Here is a 23,769-nt window from a genome sequence, read left to right as displayed (position 1 = left end):
GAATTCAACTCGACGATAGACAATGTGATACAGACCCGCATGTAATGTACATTAAGTTGTGTCAACGAGAAGCAAGTGCCAACGGATGCTGCTTCTGTTTCTTCAGTAGGATCTGTTCAGTCTGAGATCTCCGAGAAGACAGGTTGTGTGGTTTGCTGGTTCTCAATTTGACGTGGGCAGAACAGCTGTTGACGAATGCTAAATCTATGGTGATGCCGCCTGAGTAAATACTAGAAATGGATTGTAGAGGAGATGGAGAAAAAATAAGACTGCTGTCGCTTGATCTTTCTTGAAGCATTTCATCTTCTGTGATGGCTAACCACTGGGATTTACTCTTGATCCCAAAACATTAAGTTCCCCGTGAAGCAGTGATGTTGCTGGACAAATATCACGTTATTTTACGGTGGCTCTAAGAGTCCATTTGAAATTATATTAATATATATTTTTTATTTAAAAATATATTAAAACAATAATTTTTTATTTTTTAAAATTTATTTTTAATATTAGCATTTAAAAATACAAAAAAGATAATTTAAAATAAAAAATTCTCAATTTTTTTAAAAATATTTTTAAAATACAAAATAAACATTCTAAAATTACGTCATTATATATGACATAAAGATTAAGCAATTAAATGTTTTTTTTATACATCGACAGAATAAGCACATAATTAATTTTCAGTGATTGAATCAACCACTGGTATATATAATCCACTGCCGCCGCTCCTTTACACGCCTTCCATTTAATCTTCAAGTCAACTAGTAAATTATAATTAGTGTTGGAATTATTTTCATAATCATATGATGAATTGGGATCATTACAGTCAAACGCCCTTGGTACTATTGGCATCACCGACATCTTGGGCGGAGCCGAGTGAAAGTGGTGGCGTTTAGAGCGTTTTATGGTTAGGGTTTTAGGAGGCAGAGACAGGAGATGGCATTGGAGGATTTTAAATGCCGTTTTCTAGGAGGAGAAGAGAGAGAAAGGGTAAAGGGGCCTTTTAAAAGTTTGCCTTCTAGCTGTGTGGGCACTACCGTTGTCCTTTTTTTTATTTTTACAAAGGAGAAAAGAAAACCCGTCCAGGTTAGCAAGAAAGAAATTTGCTGACATTTGGTTTCCAGCAACTTCACCTTTTAAAAGTTGGCCTTCTAACTATATGGGCACGATCGCTGACATTTTTATTATATTTTTTTATTTTTCATATAACCATGTTAAAATTATAAATTCATATTTTTTTATTGATAATGTTTTATTTCAAACCATACTAAAAAAAAACTTGTTTTCATAAAAAAAAATACATGAATGAGGAATGAGAGTTTTTATATAAAAAAGGTGCATCTTCCCCCTAATTTAAACTATTAAAATTATTAGAAATATGTATTTTAATTTCTTAAGCCTTTTATTCAAACAAACATGTTTTTGATAAAAGAGAGATTGTCAAAAAAAAATGCATGAGTAAGAAAGAGGAATTTTGATTAAAATTTTTTTTTCTCTAGAATGATTTTTTTTGTGAATATTTATTTTAATTTCCTTATAGTTTAATTAAAAAAAAAAGGCCTCATTTAGCAGCCCACGGGCAAACGGGCTAGTAGTACAGCTACGAGCATTGAATCCAGCCCCTCAAAAGGCAAAAGTTACATGTGGTTTGTTTTGACTGGTGAGTTACCTACACGGTGGTCAATTAAGAACCTAGAATCCATTTGCTCTTAACAATGCATAAGCTAAACGGAGAGTGATGAGTTCCAGCAACAGGATTCCTACAAGTCGCGAATCTTACCTACAGTGGAGTACCTGTAATTTATTGATTTATATCATCTTGGCATCCAAACCATTTCCTTTTTATGCAAAATAAATCTCGAAAGCAACGCAAAATAGAAAAGCATATCCCCACCATTTCAGTTTAGGACTTTAGTGGAAGACTACGAGGGGAAAAAAGAAGCAAAAGTTACAAGAATAATAGCAGTAGGGCAACACAGAGAATGATAGCAAATTGTTTAGCAGTTAGATCAATAACTTGTTCTGTATCCTCCTAAAAACTATCAATGATTCAGTAAACTGGTAAAATAACTCATCAATACAACGCCCCCAAAACCTTGTTAAAAAATTTGGGAAAATGATTTCCAAAAAAAAAAAATAGCAGTATCCGTTGCCTTTTTCATTCCACTATGCCCGCTGAGTTCTCCACATCAGCATCTCCCATCCCTGTGTCTTCTTCCTCGCCACTCTCTTCATCGCCACTGATCTCTTCATTGGCACTCCGTAGCTTAAGCATGTGCTCAGCAAGTAATTTATCATCTCGTTCGCTCACCTAAAAGACAATACACCAAGTCAGAGAAGCCCAGAATGGAACTCAAGTTATACATTAAGTAAACAAACAGTCCAAAACGAAGCCCTTTTGGACTGACATCAAAAGGTCAGAGTTGGATTCAAGTTTCACTTAGTGTTTAAAAAAATAAAAACCCTTGAACAGATGAAAAATTGACACTCACTGCTCTCGGTGGCTCCTTCACAACAAGTTTCCCCTTCTGCCCCTCTATTGCTTCAGTGCAAGCAGCAATTGCTTGGCTGAGAATTTGTATTCCTTGTTCCTGCATAGACCAGTAGAAATCAGAGCATTTCATCAGCAACATACTAGCCATTGATCTGACAACATCCCATAATTATCTCCAAGGAAGCGGCTAAAAATACAGTTGACAGGACCTTTGACTCTAGCTTGAAAACAAATCATAGGAATCAGAATGCTGGCCTGTAAATTGGCTAATCATCAACAGGTACCAGCCAAGTTACATATTCTGGCCTCCAACTAAATGTGCAACAATAGCTCAACATAAATTAAGTGACATTACACGATAAAAATCCTAATTGATCAGAGTTCTTTTTTCTGAAGGCTGATTTACCATGCCAGTGACAACTTGCTATCTTGCATGAATCACGACCTAGGAAATTTCAAAATCTGAAAATGAACTGGCCTTCACTTTATAAGGCAAGCTAATCACTCCCTACCAGGTGATTAAAAAGAAATGGGAAAAAAGGTGAGGGACAAAGCATTGTTGTCACCTCAAGTGCAAGGGAGAAGAATAAAAAACAATAAACAGCAAGTTTGACCATTTACTTATATCCTCTAACATGTGTTAGTGCATCATTGTATAACCAATTAGATCTCTGCCTACTCGCTTTTATGTTGAGTAAAGCATCAAAGAATATAAAGGCAATGAGATTCAGCATGTAGACATAAGCATTACACAATTGCCATTCTCCCAAAGCATCACATCATCAGTTATTTGGGAGTTGGGACTTGCACATAAAATTTCACAACTGCCTACATGATTTTTTTTTAAAAGAAAAATTTATCATCACCTAAGGCTCTCTAGTTTATCCCACGAGAGTTCCCAAGATAAGGCTTACCTTGTCTAGGGTTTGTGTGGTGAGAACATAAAGAGGAGGGGCAACCAGTTTGATTTTCACAGGACAATCTGCATTGCCAACAGCCTCAGCTTTCCGCATTGCATCCTGCAAAGTCAAAGGTAGCTTTTGTAATTTAGAATAGCATCAAGAAACTAGAAAGTCTACATTCAGTAAACTTAGGTCATGTGCATTAACACCATCCATAGGAGAAGAATGAAGGCAAGACTAAGAGAAGAAAATTGGACCTTAATGTGGAGAACGCCATCAAACTGGAAACATTTCATCTCAATATCAGCCCGTATCTTCAGTGGCTGTGGGGTCATTCTTCTCCTAATATTCCTAATCAAGGCTTCTTTGATTTCCTCTGACACAGCAGGCACTACCTTGGTTACCTGTGCCATGAAGGAAATATTAGTAATCAACAGAGAATATGACAAAGACTTCACTGAACAATGATTACCTCCTGTCCGTCAGGGCCAGTTTCCTTGACTTCACGAGTGAGGGAACCCACAACTGAATCAGGGTCAGTCACCATGATTTTGAATGCCTGCATTCAACTCCTTAAGTACTGAATAACAGGTTAAGACGAAGGAAAAATCTCCACAAAGAAGAGCTTCAAATTCTCACCTCAAAAGCATGTCCATGTTTCCTGTACAAAGGCCAGCCAATATTGACATACAATTCCTGTAAAAAGTACCAATTTTCTTTAGGCATGAACTATTTGAAAGCATTCAAATTCTTGACCATGACATACTGTTAAGTGTTATCTCAGGTCATAATGAACTCAAAAGAAAATCTGGGAAAGAAGCATGTCACTGAACAAAAACCAGACATTACAGGAGCAGATGAATGGGATATACTCAAATCAAACAAATTATTATATTGGTTCAATTAAGTTCAGCCACCAATAAATTTCCCTTGTGTACTCCTTGCAGTTAGGAGCACATCCAGAAACAAGAACAAGAAACCATCGCAGCAAATTAGCTGCATTGTAAAATAAATTAACCTCACTCCAAGTAAGATTCCCCATTCAATTTCTTGAAACAACAAAGATTTATAATTAAAAAAAAACACAAAATAGCCTAACCACCCCTTAATTTCAATAAATAGAAACTGTAACAATCTCTTCAAAAAAATTATTTCATAAAACCCTAATATTCAATCACATCGAGAAAAAAAAACCCAGAAATTTACTTCTGAATAGATACCTAAAATTCTATATATAAACAATCAAAAAAGAGCAGTATAGAATTTCACTAAACTGAAATCAAAATGACACAATTAACCACAAAAATCCTAAAATTCGAGAAGAAAAAAATACCTCCAAATCAATACCCAGAGTCTCAGCGACATGTCGCATGATAGAATGAACAAGCTTACTCTTATTATACCTCTCTTCACAAGTCTGAATATCCTCTTCACTAACTCTTCTCTTACTCAAATCAATATAGCCTTTCTCTTTATCGACACGTAAGACCATGACAGGCTCGATGCGGCCAACCTTAATCAAACTACTAACACTCCGAATCCGACGGCGAGACAGCTCCGAAAACAGGATCATACCCTCGATGTTGTTGTACTCGAGTAAAGAAACATAAGCGCCCATGTCGGCGATGTTTTTCACTTGAATCATAACTGCCATATCAACCTCTGGGTATCGCGCTTCGTACATGCGACACTCCAGATTTGGTGAGTGCGTCGCCATGATTGCTTTGATTGATCGAAATGGGTATTTTGCGTCTTTGAAGATTTTCTTGCAGTCTGTGTGTGTTTGGGGAGAGAGAAGTGGGGGTTAGGGTTTTGAGCAGGGGTAGTAGCTGGAGGGTATTTTTAGTAAAAAAACGGCGGCTTTTATGTAATTTACTCAGATATATATTGCTTGCGTTTTTTTACATCATTTTAAATATAAAATCTAAGATATAAATAAACGGAAAACTGAGATAATTCCTTTATTTTGAGGGGTTGTATACTTGTATGGCTGTGATCTTGTAGGCCAATGTACACGTGGAGAGTAAAGGGTGGATTTGATACTGTTCTTACCCGCTGACAATTACCAGGCAGGAAAAAGAATGTCACTAGAAGTTGTTATATCATCGTTAATTTTATAATTTATAAAATTAGTTGATATATATATATATATAAACTTATCCAAATACTTATATTAATAAAAAAATATCATCAAATTAAATAGAAAATAATAATTTAAGATGGTTCATCGTCACTGCAAAATGCAGGAGTAGTTTGTAGTTTGGGTTAGTAATTGTTGATGTGGGTTTTTTTTATAAAGGCAGTTGATAGTAATAAAAATGTCACGTGTTTGATTAATTAAAAAATCACAAAAAAAAAAGAATTTAAAAGAATTTGGTTTGGGTTGCCCTCAAAAGATTTATTCAAATGGTGGGTAAAAGATTCATTCAGTTTAATTTTTTGGCTTTGAGTCTTTTTTTTTTGAAAGACAATTTATCTACTTCTAGTTAACCTACTAAGAAAAGGCTTTTTTATTCATTTTTTTATTAAAAAAACGCAAATGTAAAAATATAAATCATTAATGAAATCATTTTTTTATTGGAAAAAAAATCATTTTAAAATACACGTAATTGGATCAAGATACACTTGTTGAAAAGTATTGGGGGGGAAAATCATTTTTTCTGAAATATAAAAATACATCAAGAATTAGTAAATTAATAAAATCTGTAATCTTAAAATCATTATTTAATTTATTTATTTATTTTTGAATATACCATGTCCAAATGGATGGAGGGATTTACTCTGATTAGATTACAAAAGCACGTGATCTGCGTCCTGTGATTAAATTACAAAAAAAGCAATCGCCCACCGTGGGGCTCGAACCCACGACCACAAGGTTAAGAGCCTTGCGCTCTACCAGCTGAGCTAGACGGACTTCTTGGGGGAAAAAAGTCAATTAACGAATAAATTAATATCATTCTCTTTTGTACTCACCTTCAACAATGCGTGTTGGGATACATCCCAGTTGAATTTGTTCATGGAACTTCACAGGACTATGTAAACGGTATGAACTAGGAAAAGTTATTTTCTGCGTATAAAAAAGAAGAAGAGCCATGCTTAGACAAAAGGGGAACGTTAGAAGTTAAAAGAAACGAAATAAAGAGATTGGAGAGTCGATTTTCAATTAGTCATCGCTATCTTAGCAAGCGATATATTATGGATAGGGTTAAATTTTTTCTAACGAATAAAAGGATGCTCGGTCGATAATAATATTTTTTTAAAAGTATGAAAGTTTTGGGACCGGGTTAATTTAATATTATAATTAAAAGAAAACCAATAAAAAAAATCAATGACTGATAAAATAATAAATATTTGTTAGTATTATCAAAAAATATTCTTTGAATATTTTTAAAAAGTCTCGACAATCTTATTTGATAATAAAACAAAGATTAAATGAGAATGAGATAACTTTCTAAATAAAAAAATAAAAGAAATTCAAAACTCGATTATCAACAAAACAAATGTTGGAAGACAAATTAAAGTAAAAATTAGAAAAGGAACAACAAAACCTGATTCGATTTAATATGTCAAACTCATTAATCGATCATGAGACTAAGATAATCTCATTTTGCACAAAAAAAATGAAATAAAACAATCGAAATCAACTCTCAAGCAAACTAAATTATGAAAAGCAAACATGAAAAAAAATCATCTTTTTTTTTAAAAAAAAAAACAAGTCAACTCGACTAGCTCGTGATCTAAAATATAAAATCATGATGACCTCACATAAAGAAAAGCAGAAAAATCACGAAAGTCAAGGCCTAATAACTTAATATTGAATGATCAAATTAAAAAAAAAATTTCAAGAAAAGAAATTAAAAAAAAATGGGTTGATCTTCAAAATTCATGAATTAAGTATAAAAGAAAAATATGAAAAAATCACGAAGCAAAATTTCTAATCATCCAAAATTTTAAAACAAAACAAATAACAATTAAAACAATAAGTACCATACTTGGCATAAAAACTAAATGATAATCAAATTTGATACAAAAATTAAATGAAATAAAATATTGAGAAACAAAATTGAAAAAAATAAAAAAAGATATATATATATATATATATATATATCAAAAGAATAATAACTAAATTGAATACAAAAAATTAAATTAAAAGAATGAGAATCAAAATTGATACAAATACAAACTAACATGACACATTTGATTTTTTGAAAGGGTTAGCATAAAAATCGAGGCAACGAAAGAGGAAAGAAAAAAAAATTCACTAGAATCCAATCGTTACTTCATCGTACACACGTGCATAATAGCCACCAGAAAGAGGATGATGCAACGCTTCCAACATTGTTGCAAAAAGCATTGTTTGACTATTGGAAGGTGTTGTGCACACTATCCAAATAACACAAGTGCCTCCCCACTCAATGTGTGACGCATACCAACTAATTTTTTTAATTATATTTATATTTATTAAAATATCGAACAACATCTCATTTAAAATAACTATGACTATAAAAGCCATGAACATACAAAAATATCTTCGAATGTCAATTTTCAAGGGTAATTTAATCAAATACAATTATATTATGCAATCAAAGAATTAAAAAACTGGAAAAGTTCATAGACACTCGTTTTAGTTTTTCTTGCTTTTAAAGGTATTTAATTAACTATAAATATAATTTATCAATTTATACTTGATTGGTATATTAATAACAAATAAACACTTTGAACATATTGTTTTAGCCCCTGATAGATAATTAAATAATTTTATTTGAAAAAAACAAAACTATCATTTTCCTATTCCAATACACATGTACATTGAAATGTTGATCCTTTTTAGTTTTTTTTTCTTTAAATAATATTAGAAAAATAATTAAAGTGTGACTGGTTACCACCTGTGACAATGGTGCACCATTATCTTTATTTTTATTACACACACATCTACGATAAATCCAAATTACCATTTATCATGGGTAATAAACCTGTACAAGTTTAGTTTGAGATTGATAGATATCTTAGGCTCATGCCCTCTAGTCATGAGAAAAAACATAGCCTACCTGACTTGAAAATTAATCTAAATTAACTTGAAAAAATTAATTTTTTTAATTTTAATTTAATATTTTATATAAAAAAATTTATATAAATATAAACTATACATGTTATAAATAATAAAATTTAAAAAATTATTTCAATTTTTTTTATTCCATATTAAAAAAATACTATGTTAATATATTATTCTTTTAGTTGAAGTATTTAAATCAAAATAATTTTTTATTTTACATTGAAAAAACATAATTTTTTTCTTGTGAACATAAAATATATATACTAAAAGATTTCAAATCTCATATTGAAAAAATATTTTTTTTCTTATAAACATAGAGTATATATACTAAAAAACTTCAAATCCCACATTAAAAAAATAAAACATTATTTATAATAAATTTTTTAAAATAATTAATAACCAACTAAAAATATATATATAAAAAAATCACTAGCTAAAAAAGAAATCTTTTGAAAAAAAAAATAATCTCAACCAAGTTTTACTAGGTCGCTTGAGTTACAAATCAACCAGGTTCTGCTCATCCTGATCTTTTACCTTACTTAAACCGATCTAGCCATCAAGTCAAAAATCAACCCACTAGACCAGAGTTTAATAATAGGATGCTCCGATGAGTTCCGTTTGACAAACAACATTGAAACTCTCACGATGAATCCGGTTCCTGCAGATCGCCAGGAGCGAAAGCTGATTCCTCCGCCTTACCAGCATATGAACCCTTATTCCTACACAATATGCTGCTCTCTACAAATTCTTGTTACTACATATAGATACATGCACATAAAAATTTAAACGAAACCGCCGTTTGCAGAGACAATGGCTAGATCCGTACTGTAGTTGATCGTGGAAAACGGGATACACGCAAAGTGAGGCCTATTAACATCTACCTAGAATACCAGTAGAAGTTCCATATGGCAGAAAAGGGATGGTATTAAACTAAAGTCTAAAGCCTTCAGGCGATCTACATGACATTACAAGATTATTTCCCTTTCAGATATACAAAAGGGAGTAGAACTGTTAAAAGGAGGCACAGATCTGTCAGAAAAAAATACTATAGATCAGAATTCAGAATCGTGCCGGTAAGTTCAGTGCCGTGAGACAATCAGATCAATCCAAAAGACACTCGGCTAAAAGGGAGAGCTGGCCTTGGCTGAAAATCAGCATACATGGAGGAAAAAGTAGCATGTAAGAAATCTTCTTTCTTTGATTCTTCAATAACAAACTATAAATCATCTTTCGTGGACGGTGTATCATCATTCTGCATAGAGAAGAGCCAACGAAACAGTTGTGATAACTTACTGGCTACAGGCTTCTGCTCTGGTGCTTCCAGGTGTACAGTGCACATACTGTTATAGTCGTGCTTCAGATGAGGAGCAACTATTTTTTCCTGAAGAAGGAAAAAGAATATGCAATCAGCATAGGTGAATCAATCATGTAAATTAGAACCAAAGCGTTGAATGATGCTAGTACCTTAAACTCTTCAAATGGGCAAAAATCAGAACCACAACCCTATTCACAAAAACATAAAAGTTAGTATTTGATTTTTTTTTAATAAAAGTACACATCAAGAAAGCACACAAAATCATAAGCATAATCAGCACGTGAACTAGAAAAGTATACCGCCATCAGAATGGGATGTTCATTGTGGAGAACTTGGACAAAGTACTTGCTTTCAGAATTTGCAGGACAGCTGTGCAAGACCAGCATGTTGTTACCAGCAAAAGGAGCCACAGTGCTGCCCCGCCAATTTCTACTCTGGGGAGGTTTTGAAGGAAGTTCCAAAGGTTCTTCCCTTTGTATTTTTTGGAATTCTGAAAGTTAGTGAAAATAAATGGTGATTCAGTATACAACACAGACAGACTCCTTTATGAAGGTATTGCATCTGTGGCTGAATTGAATGGCATATAAATATAATCATGAAACTGTTTCATTCATGCAGAGACAGATGCTAAAAATGGAGTCCAAGGATGAAATCAACTCACCAGAACCATCAAGAAAAAGTCCAAGCAGACATGAAAATGGGACCACGGTCTCTGCATGTGCAAAACGCAGCCTTGCCTTCTCATAACTTCCAGGAGCATGCTTTTCTGATAACAATAATAATAAGACGACAATGATCAAGAATATAACAACAAAAACAATAATAGAGCAGGAAAAGGTTCATCTTTATCATTTTTTGTTTCTCTTAGCACCCACAGAAGAAAAATTTCCACCAAAAAGCCTTAACTAGTTCTTTGAAGATGACACATATAACTCTGTTTTTTTTTTGGTAATCTACGAGGAACTGGGGTCTTTGCAGAACCTTGGGACACCAAAACAAATCCTCCCCCACTCAGGATTGGACATACCAGGCCCCATTTTGCACCAAGTGGGCCAAGCCCTTGCTTAACCCAGGCCCTTCAACTAGCTGGTCCCATACATGGGATGGCGAGTAGCTATCCAAGGGTAGGAGTTTAAACCATGACCTAGGTTGTCACGGGCACTCAACTTACCACCTCATTTACACCCTTTGGTGGCTGTAAATATCTTATTGAAATTGAATTAACAATAGCAACCAATGAAGACTTCAAACTTTGAACAAAATAAAAGATGTAAAATAAGGTGGTCAAATAAATGACTAGGGTAATCATATAACCGAGTGTTGATGGTTCTGGCACTCAATGCTGGGCTTTAGCTAGCTAGTTTTAGATTGTACCAAATGCTAACCTGATAAAAAGGCAAATCTACAAAAAAAAAATCACAAAAAAATTCAAAAGGTTGCTCCTTGCCCACAGCTCACTAATGCATATGAAAGAAAAAAATATTTGTTCAACAAAGGGACTATGAAAGTTAAAATATGTTTTGTTCAACAAAGAGACACAACTGTATAACCTAAAGAAAGGGACACAATTAACCAACTACATAAAACAAGAACACGGACTCCAGCATTTGACAACTTGTAATTACCTTCTTTTGCTTTAATGGCTTCCTCCATGGACTGAACAACATCTTCAAGCAATGGCACTCCCATTCGATAATTTATTGAATTACCATAACCCTTCAATATAAACATCTCCAGATCATCTGTCCACTCCAGCAAAGCAACCTAAGAATGTGTATGGATTGCTGATCAATATCGATAAAGCAGAAAAGAGAAATACTTCTTTAACTTGTGTAAAAAAATTACCAATGCAGGTTTCGTATAAAAACACTCTATCATACAATTACAAATGCACCAATTTTCTTAAGCTAACCAGCCATGCATAACTTTCTTGTCAATCCAGCATGAGCATTCTATTTTCTCATTTCTTTTAACACATGGACCAAAAAAAGAAGAAGTATTCAAGTGATCATACTAGACAGACTTCATGATTTTATTGACATACAGAAATCAGGGACAATTATTAAGGACAGCTCAAATTTTCCTACAGAAACCAAGTTGAAAAGTTGTGAACAGTATTGATTCATCACCAGCTAGCCAAAGGAGAAACAAGGACCTAAAATAACACAGCACCAATATCCAGATTACCTCATAAGGGCTGAAGAGACCACAAGCTTGATCAGTTATATCCAAGACAGATGCTTCCTGCCGAATTGAAAATCCAATGGCACATTGCACCAGAAGTAAGTAAACTAAATAAATTAATTCAGGACCCATAACAGAATGAGATTTATTTCATACTATATAGTCAAAGAGACAGAGTCGTCGTCACCTGTTTACACAGAAACCACAACATAGCAACATCCTGTCTAGTAAAATTGAGTTCATAGCGGCTCACTAATGCAGAAGTGATTTCATCCAGGACAGGTTCCTTAAGCTTATCAACAGCAGGCTCCTGCCTCTCCCTAAAAACCTGAACCCATACATGTAATTCTGAGAGGAAATTGACTGCATCATAACAACTTTGGGCAGAGAACATGGGCTAATATGCAAATCCACAACTTTTATGTATCTCACTAACTTCAATAAATTACAAATTCTATCCTAGTCATCACCTAGTGTCCAAATCTACAAGTCCCATCTAAAATCCGTTTACAAAGAAAATAATTATTTTAAAGTAATGAAGCTATATCGTATTGGGCTCAGAAATTGGGAAGACAAAGTAAATAACCATAAAAAATAAATATTGACATAGAATGTACAAGTTGTGTGGTTTGCATAAGAACATAAAACATGAACAAAAAAAATAAAACTGGACGGTACCTTATAGTTTCCACAACAATCATGAAACCTCAAAATTATGTCACTCGCACGGCTTTCACTTGTAACAGCGAAAGCTCGTTGTCGTGCAGGTCCCAGACTTCCCTTCTCACTTAACAGCCCCATGCCAAATGCCACAGCACTAGCTGATGCGCGAGGAACCTATCAGATTGGAGAGAATAAAAAGGAAGTAAATGAAATTTACCAGACAAAAAAGTAAAAGACTACAAGAACAGCACAGGTATGAAGTTGGGATTGATTGGAGAGAGCAATCTATCAGATTTAAAATCTAAAAAAGATATTGAAAAGACAATTTTACTTGTAGAGTATTTTAGAACTGAGCTCACTTGTGAAGCCTTTATAGTATAAACATCTGGGTGGTATTCCTCTTCAAATAATTCTGGAAATCTCTCTCTGATCCTGATTCCAAGATTGTACAATTCTTCTTCTCCTTTCCTGATCAATTCTCCACCTTTCAATTTCCCTCTCCAAGGAGATTTCCATCCCCGTAACCATGAGGGAACTTTTTCCAAGGACAAATTTTGTTCTTCAGCATCTTTTATGAGCTCTTCCAAGTGAGAAGCCAGCTTGTCTAACTCTCTCATTCGCTTTTTGGTAGGGGAACGAGTTCCATGTCTTGCCTAGGAAATTCCAAAGGATTAAAATTCATTTTGGTTTTAAATACACAGTAATAACTTTTATCAGAGCACCTAATCACTACAAGAATTAGAAGAAGTTAACATAAAAACCCAGCAAATTAGAAGGTTGAATCAGAAAGAAGCCATCCAAAGTAACCAATAATGTAAAATGTCCAAGCAAAGGGTCATGCTATCATTAAAAAGGTACCAAGAAAGAAAGTGGTACCAAGAAAGAAAGTGATAGCCCCAGATATCATCCCTTAAAAGAAAGGTAAAAGTCAAAATGGTTTAAGCAAATTCTACAAGTGAAACCTACCGTAGGAACAGATGCATGGCTCGTTCCAACTGTCACACACTACAGCATGCTAACATACAAGTTACACTATATGATAACTCGCATGCTCCAGTTCTACAAATTTCAATAACTCAGAAACTACAATTAGTGCCTTTTTTCCTGACTTTGGTTGGAAGTCCTTGATTTCAAGTGCATAATACATTATGTTCACACCTGAAAGTTTTCATTTATAAAGAAAAATGATGCTTCAAGTAATTCTGAGGGCATCATAGCTTTTTTTTTTTAAAGAAGCCACACCTGAGTCCAGGGAATCATCTTCAGAGACAGATGGGAAATTCAATTTTTTCCGTGACAACAAGTGCAAAATCATGCCCAAAAACTAGAAACTAATCGTACCCAAAAAAAAAAAACAAAATTAAACCCAAACATCTTTCAAAATCAGTTAATTACTTGAGCAACTCGGCGGCAAAATAGCAAATCTTAATCATAGTTTATAGACAATCTGCTACATTATCAGCTAACTTAAACCCAAAATTTTAGCATTCGAACACCAACAGCTGTAAAGCAAAAACCACCAAGACAAACTCAAGCCATCTAGACGCTCTAGTTGCTCAAGCTACGGTATTGACTTATAACATTCCAAATGAACGACAAGAAAACATCAATCTAAAATTTTGCAACAAGAAAAAAATTACCACAAGGTTTAGGTGGATAGGAGTGCAACCATCAGGAGTGCTATTAGCAGAAGCTTTGACAATATCTTTCACTACATCATATCTGCACACAATTTATCAAACAAAATTAAATAATTACACTTAACTAATTAGCAATTCGCTTGTTTTCTCTTCTTCGAGAACACTGATTTGTGATCCTATGGCAGCGAGCACTAACCAAGTTATTCCATAAACAAAGTTAAATTAGATTATCTAGAGAGAGAGAGAGAGACGTTGTTACAGTGGACAGGTAGTGACGGACATCGAATCCATGATCAGCTTTTAATTGCGCCGTTATAGATAACAACACAAAGATCAGAATAGCAAACATTGTTGCGTCTATAGTTTTTCTCTCCTCTTCCTCTTTGTAGACGGTAGTAGAGTGGTAAAGAGAGAAGAATGTATAGTTGGGAATTGATCAACAGGGAAAGGATGCCTCCACGGTTTTCAAAAAGGAGAAGAAAGAAAACGCTGTTGATGCGGTGTATCGCTTGCGCCTTGCAGATTTTCGCCACGATTTAGATGCTTTTGTTTTTAGCCGTGATGCAAGTAACCCAATAATATGATGGCACGTGGTCTTTTTACCCCTTTTAGAGTTGTAAAATTTGCAAGAGGGATGTCCCTCATCCCTATACCATTACAATTCTTTTAATGATCTAGTACGATGACGAAATTTTGATATTCAAATATAAGGGGGGAAAAATGCTAATTCTATTTTTTAAAAAAAAAAATTAAAAAAACATTTTTATTAATCCAAGAATCAACCCATGCCCCAGCACTAGTAAAATCACTTGTTGAGTTGTCTATACATATACATGACTATATAAAAAAAATTATCTACCTTTTTTTTAAATTTTTCACAAGCTAGTGAAACTTATTTGATTTTAAAGAATTATTTTTGTTTTTTAAATTTTAAAATATATTAAAATAATAATTTTTTATTTTTAAAAATTTGTTTTCGATATCAGTTTATTAAAATAAAAAAATAATTTAAAATAAAAAAAATCAATTTTATTTAAAAGTTCAGTGCTCCATGAAAACAAAAACACTAAATAACTTTTTTTGTTGAAATACATAACAATAACAATGATATTTTTTATTTTAAAAAAATATTTTTGATATCAGCACATTAAAATGATCCAAAACATATGAATTATATTAAATTTTAATAAAAAAAATTAAATTTTTTAAAAACATGATTTATATCAAGTTTCAAAATAATTTTTAGGATACACTGATCATTTTCATGACGAGTTTCGTAATCATGCCAGAAGAGGAATACAATTCTAGGAGTCCTAGTAACTATTCATTTAATTCATTGATAAAAATATCATTTTCCATGAGAAAAAAAATATCTGGTTTCATTTATAGAGATTCATTCCTAGATTTAAATTCCACTAACTAATCATGCTATCTTTAAAGAGTGTTTGGTATAATTTTTGTTTTTGTTTTTATATATTTTTTAAAAGTGCTAAAAGTTTTAAAAAATATTAAATTAATTTTTTTAATATTTTCTGATATTTTTTATGTACTTTGATATGCTCGTCTAAATTAAATAAATTGATACATTTTTAAACAAGGAAAATAATTTAAAAAGTATCTTAAAACATTTCCTCAAAACACACTTATCATACGCCTTGCAACTCCAAGATCTTGTCCTATTTTTCCCATCCAACATCACTCTTATTATCCAATGAAGCTCAGTCGAAAAGGAACATGATCCGTTTCAATTTAGGGTTCAATAAAAAATATGAGACCTAGTGATGTTGTTGGGTAGGATGATGTTCACGGTACATGTGAGTTGTTATATTTTTAGTTGGTGATGAAGGGTTCTTCGGAATCAGATTTTAAATATTGTTTTTTTGGATTTTGATTTTTTTTATTTAAAATTATACTTTTTTATTTAAAATTATTTTAATGTATTAATATTATAAATATTATTTTAAAAATAAAAAAATATTACATTAATATATTTTCAAGTAAAATTATTTTTAAAAATAACTATTATCATACTTTTAAATATTTGGTTGCTTTAATTGTTCTTAGTTTTGAGAAAGAAATTAACGGAGATAAAATTTTAAATTTTGAGGTTTATTTGTTTATTTAGCTTGGAGTAATGATTGAATTGTTAATTTTTTTTTATTATTTTAATATGTTAATATTAAAAATAATTTTTTTTATATTTTTAAATAAAAAAAAATATCTACCACCGTCGTACCCTTGTACCCTTGGTTTCATAATCATTTTTGCACATATAATCCAGAAAATGGAAAAAGATAAACCTTTGCTGTTGCTTCAATATGTTTTGTTGCTTCAAATTATCTGTCTCGAACCCGTGGGGCAAAAAAAAAAAAAAAACTTTCAGTCTTTTTTTTCTTTTTTATTGGGGGGGATTAATGAAATCAATTCGCAGCTGGCCGCGATGAACAGATGTTGCTGTGATTGGTCTAGATTTTGTTTCCATGTAAAAAATGGTCAACAAGTGCTATATTTCAGCCCAACCCAAACCAAACCAAAGTCTTAATTTTTGTTTGGGCCGATATCCTTGGATTGATTCCCGTCCGTGGGCTTCTTGTCATTTTCGCTACATCATTGGATACTTGAAGATAAATGCTGTCGGCCGAACAATTCAAGTTACAGGTGCAATCTCGATCTCTTGAGCTGGTAGGAACAGAAAGTAGGTTTTCCCTCGTACCATCAGCCTCGACATCCCCATCTGGCAAATAAGGACTGGCCAGGTGACAAGCACTTGAAAGTGGTGTCGCATCAAGAAATACAATTGCATGTTTTCATACAGGGGGCAGATATGATTGATGATTATTGTATTGAAGACTAGGATTAGACAATCTTACCCTTCATGGGATAAAAAGAATGAATATGGCAAGGATAGAAATGCAGTTATTAAAAAAACACAGATAACAATATAAAAATAAATATGTTTCTCTTATCATTTTAGAATTATTTTTTATACTTTAAAATAAAAGTGTAAAATTTCAAGTTTTGAGAGATAATATTTATATATTTTTTATTTTTAAAACATCACTTTAAAAAAAATTAAATTTTAAAAATATTCAACTCTAAAGTATATAAAAATAATAATAATTATTATTATAACTTTAAAATTCAACTTAACCATCAAACAATAACAAATTTGACCCGAGTTAATATTCATATTAATATGAAAATAATTATCATCATAAATTCAAAACTTAATTTGAAGATGAATCTAAAACAAAGTCAGACCATGAAATTGATTAACCACAAATCTAGATTAATATACAAATAAAAATTATTATTATTATACTTTAAAAACTCAATACTCAAATTAATTTGGAAAGCCCAAGTCACAAATCAAAAAAGTTAACTCTTATTAACTTAGTCAACATAAAAATTAAAACCTGTTTTAAAAACCAATCAGGAGTAAAACCTATATCACAGGTTATGAAAATCAATATATAGATACAAATAATTATTTTTAACCCGAATCGAGATTCAATTCAGGTAAGGTATCAGGGCGCACGCACACGAGCCCACCGAGAATGTTTCAATTTATCCCGTATCAACTCGCTTCAGTTTCAACTTTATAATTCTGGGGAATCGTATCATGGCACACGCACACGAGCCCGCCAAGAATTCGACTCAGCATACTGTGAGTAGAACGGCTGATGGTCTTTAACCATTTCCCTTTACACTTTTCTTTCTGTAGTGGTTGCAATTGCAGAACAAGAAACGCTAAAATTAGGAGTGAAGGATAACCATAAATTTTGAACCACCTTCAATCTCTAAGAACGATGGCTTAGCTCGTGTTCGATCCTGGACAACATTAAAGTATGTTTAAACAAACACTGAAACACATTCCAAAAACCTCTGAACAAAAACTAGATTAAAAAAAAAAACGATCGCATAAAACACTCATAAACGGTACGCTAAGCAAGATCGCTTCATAATTATGCAACAGCTTCTTCCGCACGGAGGAGCATCTGGTCGAAGTGCCATACTCCTGATAATTCAAAGAAAAAGTAAATCAGTTCAGAGAAAGGATGAAAAAACACACATTTAAAATTCATAAATAAATACGGCGAAGGAAGAACTTTGTTCAAGAGAGAGTTCCATACCATGTCCTTTGCCCACCCTTCTCAGCTGAGCAACATATTCTGAGATCTTTTTGATAGATTCCACCTACAGAGCACACAATTAAGAAGGCCAAAACCCAAATTCAGTTGGCCTGCCATAACTGTGAAATATAAAACTCGGTGGAAGTAGGCCAACATGAAAGCTATACATACCTGCTCGGCTAAAAACTCACTTTCAACAAAATCTACCAACTGCACATCATTGTTCCGATCAGCCACCTGTTGAACAGAATTTAATTCAAATTGTAAGCACTTGGCAAACAAAACTAGAAAGCATTAAAAAATTTGTCTCCCAGAAGGTTATACTACCCGCAGCATCACTTGCTCAGTGCAAAGTGAAATTTACCATGTAATGAAGTAATGTACATTAAATTCTAACTTGAGGAGTGGAAATGTCTTACACTTTGCAAGTTCAGGAGCTTTTCATTTGTTAGTTTCTCCAAACACAAGGCAAGCTCCATAGCTGAATCAACAATAAGGTAAATTGAAGATAAAACTAAATATTTCATAACTTAACAAAACAGACACCAATGCATTGATTGCAGCACAGATTCCAACTCATCCATCAGTTTCTCAACTCCTAATCTTAACCAAAATATTGTCTTTTGCTGGCCATTTCTTGTAAACTAATGGATGCATACAAATTCTTTCAAGTTAAACATACATCATAAGCCTAAGAACACAGAGACGAAGAATAGTATTTGAGAAGCTGCTTATGAAGCCATAACTAACACACGATTCTTAACACAAGTCCATGTAGTTTCAGCACTGAATATTATGCCCTGATTGAGATATTCGAGCATACACCTAGTGTAAATCAATCGCATTCCAAAACATTAACTACATGACTTAGCATGATCAGTTCAGTACATGGTCAAAATTAACATAGAATGAGAAGAAATATTCAAAGCACTGGCAAATGACATTGGACATCACAAAACAGCTTCAATGACTAAAAATATCTATCCATTTTGCTTAACTTCTCATTTTAACATATACAAGGCTCGTCAAAACTCACCATACAGCGCATCTCCTTTTTCCGTATGATCAAACTCAGAGAGGGGCATCAAAATAGAATGCAGCTTCACTTTTCCACCTCTTTTGTTCTGAAAGATTTCACAACAGTAACTGAAGATTCAATTACATGGTAAATCTAATAAATAACTTCTAAAGCTAAATTGAAAAGATGAAAAACAATAGACGACTATATCACAATGTGAAGCTAATTACCTGGTATTCCATCAATTTCTCAGCATGCTCTCTTTCTTCAATACTTGATTCCTTGAAAAAACTATTAGAGACAACACCATAAATAAGCGTTAACAACATACAACCGATGAGAAAGCTTATAAGAACAGAGACTTTCCACGAGAATTTACTTGGCAAGGCCCTTGAGTGCCACATTATCTCTATCAAAGTAGGCAAACATGGCATGGTACACATATGAGACATTGTACTCCACACTGTCATTCCAAAAAAGACATAATTTATGGTTAGAAAACATAGATAAACACAAAGAACCAAGAAACATAGATCTAGATATTGAAAAAAACTACGTGAGAGTACTTCAGCAATATTGATTCACTCAGAATTGATGCTAAAGATAGAGCAAACCGATCTTCCACAGAAAAAAGTTGCAGAACAGAGCACAAGAAATAAATCAGTGGAAAAAAACAGCAGAAAAGATCAGAAAGAAAGGATCTTATAAAAAGACTCCCGACACAGGAAAAAAAAAAGAATCTTTAATCCAGCTCCAAAATAAAGAAATCGTTTTTTACATCAATTAAAGAAAATAATTCATTCCTCCACCGCAAAAGAAGAGTCGCTCAACAACAAGACTAAAAAGAAAAAAAACTCACTTGATCTGTTGATTGATGGCGGCTTCACTCTCATCAGTAAACTTCTGTCTAGCAAGAGAAACATGTGGCAAAGTAGGCACGAGATTGAGTTCTTTCTTAACCTCCTCGAAAGGCTTAAAGACAACACCAATTAAAGACTTATTAGTAGCCCCTTTTGAAGCACAAACAAGAAATCCAGACCCAGTTTTTGGGCGAAGAATTGAAGGAGAAACAGCAAGATTATTGTTAGACAAAGAAGAAGCGGAGGAAAACAGGGGACCCAAACTATCCCCTCTAGTATTCAACAGAGAAAAGGCTGGTGCCGCCTTAAGTAACATGGTTTTTTTATACCGAGAGAAAGAGGAAACAAAATGAAAGACAGGGTTTTTAATTTTTATTTAAGAAGAATTGAAGACAGTGATTTTTTGTGAGAGATTGGCGTGGTGACGGAGTGAAGATATGATGTAGAAATGGAGAGGTATTGGCCATTGGATTGCGGGACAGGAGGACGGTGGAGAGAGTGAGGAGATGTGGGGCGCGTGTTAGGCTTGTGGTAATTCCGGAAAGCAGTATGATCGTCACGTGTGAGTTCAATTAAAAGAGGAATCTGGGATATCTCGGTCCCCAAAGGATCAGGGTTTGTTTTTGTTGGCTTTTTGGTAGTCACGGTTTTATAATTATTTGCCAAAAGCAGACAAGATCAGATGAGTTCGGGGAATACAGTGGTTTCCCATTTGTGGGTTTTGTTAGGAGCTAAGTGAATAACTGTACTTTGCCTCGCATGGTGGTTTCATGGATGAAGATTGGAGAATACTTGAACTTGAAGTACTCTTTAGGATTTTAGTTTGTAACCGTTAGGCCTTTTGTTTTGTGGGAAAGAAAGAAATAAAAGGGTTAGAGTTTGTTCTTTAAAGTTTTTTTATTTTGTAATAGATTAAAATAATAGTTTTTAAAAAATTATTTTTAATATTAATACATAAAAAATGATTTAAAAACATTTAAAAAAATTAATTTGAATTAAAAATATTCAGAAGACAATTTAAATAAAAATATTCAAAAAAAATTATTTTTTCTTTCTCTTTCTTTTATCTCTTCTCTTCCTTTCTAATTTATGGTAGTTTATTTTTAATTATTTTTTAAAATATCACTATTTTCAACCATTACTTTTTAAAAAAACACAATTTTCACACATGACTTTTACCAGATTATATTATTGGTAGCTTATGTAATAAACACAACTACAAATAAAAAATTATTTTGTTAGTAAAATAGTTTATGTTTTTTGCATTGTCCCCCTAATTATGCTTTAAGCATTGGTTTCATAAAAACAAATAATATGTTTTTTTATTTATAAATTCCTTTTATAACCGCTTTCATTAAATATATATGTTTTTTTAAATTACAATTAAAAATATTTTTTAAAAACTTCTTTTTTCAGATAGCAACCACAGACGCTGATGCGCTGATTTTCCAAAATCCACTTAATGCTCGCACAGGTAAGCTATAGGCTTAGCATATAATCAAGTACCGAAGTTGGATATATCACACTGATTGAGTGCATTACGTAAATTTGACAAATACTCTTAAAGCAAGGGAAACGCGCGCGCGCGCACAATCATGTCCTAATCTACATTAAAGCAAGGAACTATCTGTCCTTTTACATGTTAGTCTACTTCTAAGTACATGCCAGTATAACTCTTTTCAATGAAAGCAGATTACTCGTCTCATCTCTGTAAGAAGAAAATCGTCAACAATTCCGTCGGAGTACCCAATTTGACATGCAAAATAGTTTTAATTTCAAGAAAATGAGTTCTTTGATTGGGATGTTGATGCTTCCCGATGAATCATAGAGCATGTCAAGCAGAGACGGGCGTTGCTCGAAGGAAAGCTACTGTTCCTCTTTTCAGAGAGGAAATACTGTACACTGAAATGAACTGGGAGGTATAGGAAATGAGATGACCTTTTCGAAACGTCTGCCGAATATGATTCCATGGAAGAAAATCGTCGCGACGTCGGTGATAAGGTTGAGGGGATAAGGGAAAAAACAACGTCAACGTTGGGATTGATTAAAGTATGATTGCCGCGGACCCCCACGATGGATTATTGTGCTGGTCATTCTCATTCAAGTCAAAAAAAAAAATTATCTTATTTATTTTATGACCCTTTTAGTAATCTCGGATATGCTATCCAGCTGTCTAATTTTTTATTTTAAAAAAAATTAACACACCATTTTTTTAATATGTTTTTTATATAAAAAAATATTAAAATTAAAATGAAAAGCTTGTGCACATATTTAATTTTAAAAAATTCAATTATATATACACACACATATATATATTTGATTTCAAAAAATAAATTCGTGTATATATATATAACAAATTGAATATAACAACATAAAGTTATTAGATTTTATTTATGTTAATTTTTAATATATTCTTTCAAATAAAAAACTAAATTCTCTCGAGTAAAAAACTAACACAAGCTTAGATAATCTTGTATTATTAATTAATTTTAATTAAATGATAAAATTTAAAATCATAATTATTTAATCAACAAAACTCAAATACCTTATCAAAAAACCATAGTAGTATAGCACTCTGACTAGATAATAAATCAATATATGAAGATTAAGATGAACTTCTTTCCTTGTTAGCTAACGCCCAGGACAATTTTAAGTAATGTGTAAGTTGAAGATGATGTCTGGAGCATAACATATGTAATAAACATAAACTAACAGTAAGAAATATACGCAAATGCATGAGACTACAGCAGAAGGGGGAATTCTTTCCTGTGGACAAAAAGAGATCGGAAAGATGTTCACAAAAACTGATCACAAGAAAACAGCTTCAGGCAAACATAAAATGGGCAAGAGATCGATAAACATTGTGGATCCCTTTTAGCTTTGAAACCTAAAATGCATGACTGTACATCTACCATGCCGCTAAAAAAAAGAAGCTTTCTAGCTCGAACGAGCTAGCCAGAAACTTATAAACTGGAAGATCCCTGATCGACAAAAAGGACAAGCCATCTTTTGGACGTCATGTAATCAATTAACTGGAAGAACAAAAATGGAACAAACTTCTATCTTTCTTCGGGTATGGCATGCCCTCCCATGCCCTCATCTCCTTCAAACCACGTGTCTGTGGCTGTGGGCTGATCTTCAGCGTTCATTACTGACGTCTATTTCCAAGCTGTCCTGCTCACATCCTTTCTTGGTTGATTATCATTTACCTCGTATGGACTGTAGTAAGAAGTCCTCCCCGAAACAAAAAATCCAAATTTGTATGCATTCATGTTCGTTGACCAATATGCGCTGTCCTGAATAGACAACATGAAGGGAAAATGAATAATAAGAGAAGTTGCGCCTACCATTTCATTACCAAACCAAATAACAGGGAAAAAAACGCCGAAAATACTAGCTAAGAACATTCGAAAATTAAGGTTATGTTATGTGAACAATAACTATACCTTTTTTAAAAAACATTTGGGTTTCATTTTAATAAAATTCAATTTACTGTTTTTCTACTCTCCA

The 23,769-nt window shown here is 33.0% G+C and overlaps 3 protein-coding genes and 1 non-coding gene across 6 annotated transcripts; all 4 read right to left on the bottom strand.

The window, feature by feature from the left end:
- Positions 1-1,980: 1,980 nt before the first annotated feature.
- LOC133704205 (eukaryotic translation initiation factor 2 subunit alpha homolog) lies at positions 1,981-5,236 on the bottom strand. The gene is made up of 7 exons (XM_062128987.1): positions 4,727-5,236; positions 4,033-4,089; positions 3,866-3,952; positions 3,651-3,797; positions 3,406-3,510; positions 2,490-2,588; positions 1,981-2,308 (listed from the first exon to the last, which is right to left on the bottom strand). Exons 1-7 carry the CDS (start codon positions 5,108-5,110, stop codon positions 2,156-2,158), a joined length of 1,032 nt encoding a protein of 343 aa, XP_061984971.1. The 5' UTR covers positions 5,111-5,236; the 3' UTR covers positions 1,981-2,155.
- Positions 5,237-6,234: 998 nt separating this feature from the next.
- TRNAK-CUU (transfer RNA lysine (anticodon CUU)) lies at positions 6,235-6,307 on the bottom strand. Its single transcript has one exon. It is a non-coding gene; the product is annotated as a tRNA-Lys (tRNA).
- Positions 6,308-9,352: 3,045 nt separating this feature from the next.
- On the bottom strand, positions 9,353-14,790 carry LOC133705756 (uncharacterized). Of its 3 annotated transcripts, XM_062131142.1 has the most exons (12): positions 14,500-14,790; positions 14,249-14,330; positions 12,968-13,261; positions 12,624-12,782; positions 12,133-12,273; positions 11,949-12,005; positions 11,387-11,525; positions 10,423-10,527; positions 10,061-10,251; positions 9,911-9,949; positions 9,740-9,827; positions 9,353-9,590 (listed from the first exon to the last, which is right to left on the bottom strand). In XM_062131142.1, exons 1-12 carry the CDS (start codon positions 14,595-14,597, stop codon positions 9,568-9,570), a joined length of 1,416 nt encoding a protein of 471 aa, XP_061987126.1. In that variant the 5' UTR covers positions 14,598-14,790; the 3' UTR covers positions 9,353-9,567. The 3 variants fall into 3 exon arrangements, with proteins under 3 accessions (XP_061987126.1, XP_061987127.1, XP_061987125.1); XM_062131143.1 differs by having other exon boundaries at positions 9,353-9,827; positions 14,508-14,790; XM_062131141.1 differs by having other exon boundaries at positions 9,353-9,827; positions 14,500-14,789.
- A 3,214-nt stretch (positions 14,791-18,004) lies between these two features.
- Positions 18,005-20,807, bottom strand: LOC133704392 (ferritin-1, chloroplastic-like). Its single transcript, XM_062129200.1, has 8 exons — positions 20,259-20,807; positions 19,779-19,862; positions 19,630-19,690; positions 19,418-19,505; positions 18,801-18,862; positions 18,553-18,618; positions 18,382-18,445; positions 18,005-18,266 (listed from the first exon to the last, which is right to left on the bottom strand). The coding sequence occupies exons 1-8, from the start codon at positions 20,573-20,575 to the stop codon at positions 18,214-18,216; spliced, it is 795 nt and encodes a 264-aa protein (XP_061985184.1). The 5' UTR covers positions 20,576-20,807; the 3' UTR covers positions 18,005-18,213.
- Positions 20,808-23,769: the final 2,962 nt, after the last annotated feature.

The sequence above is a fragment of the Populus nigra genome, chromosome 10, assembly GCF_951802175.1.
Source record: "Populus nigra chromosome 10, ddPopNigr1.1, whole genome shotgun sequence".
Lineage (NCBI taxonomy): Eukaryota > Viridiplantae > Streptophyta > Magnoliopsida > Malpighiales > Salicaceae > Populus > Populus nigra.
This window is presented reverse-complemented; position numbering and strand designations above follow the sequence as displayed.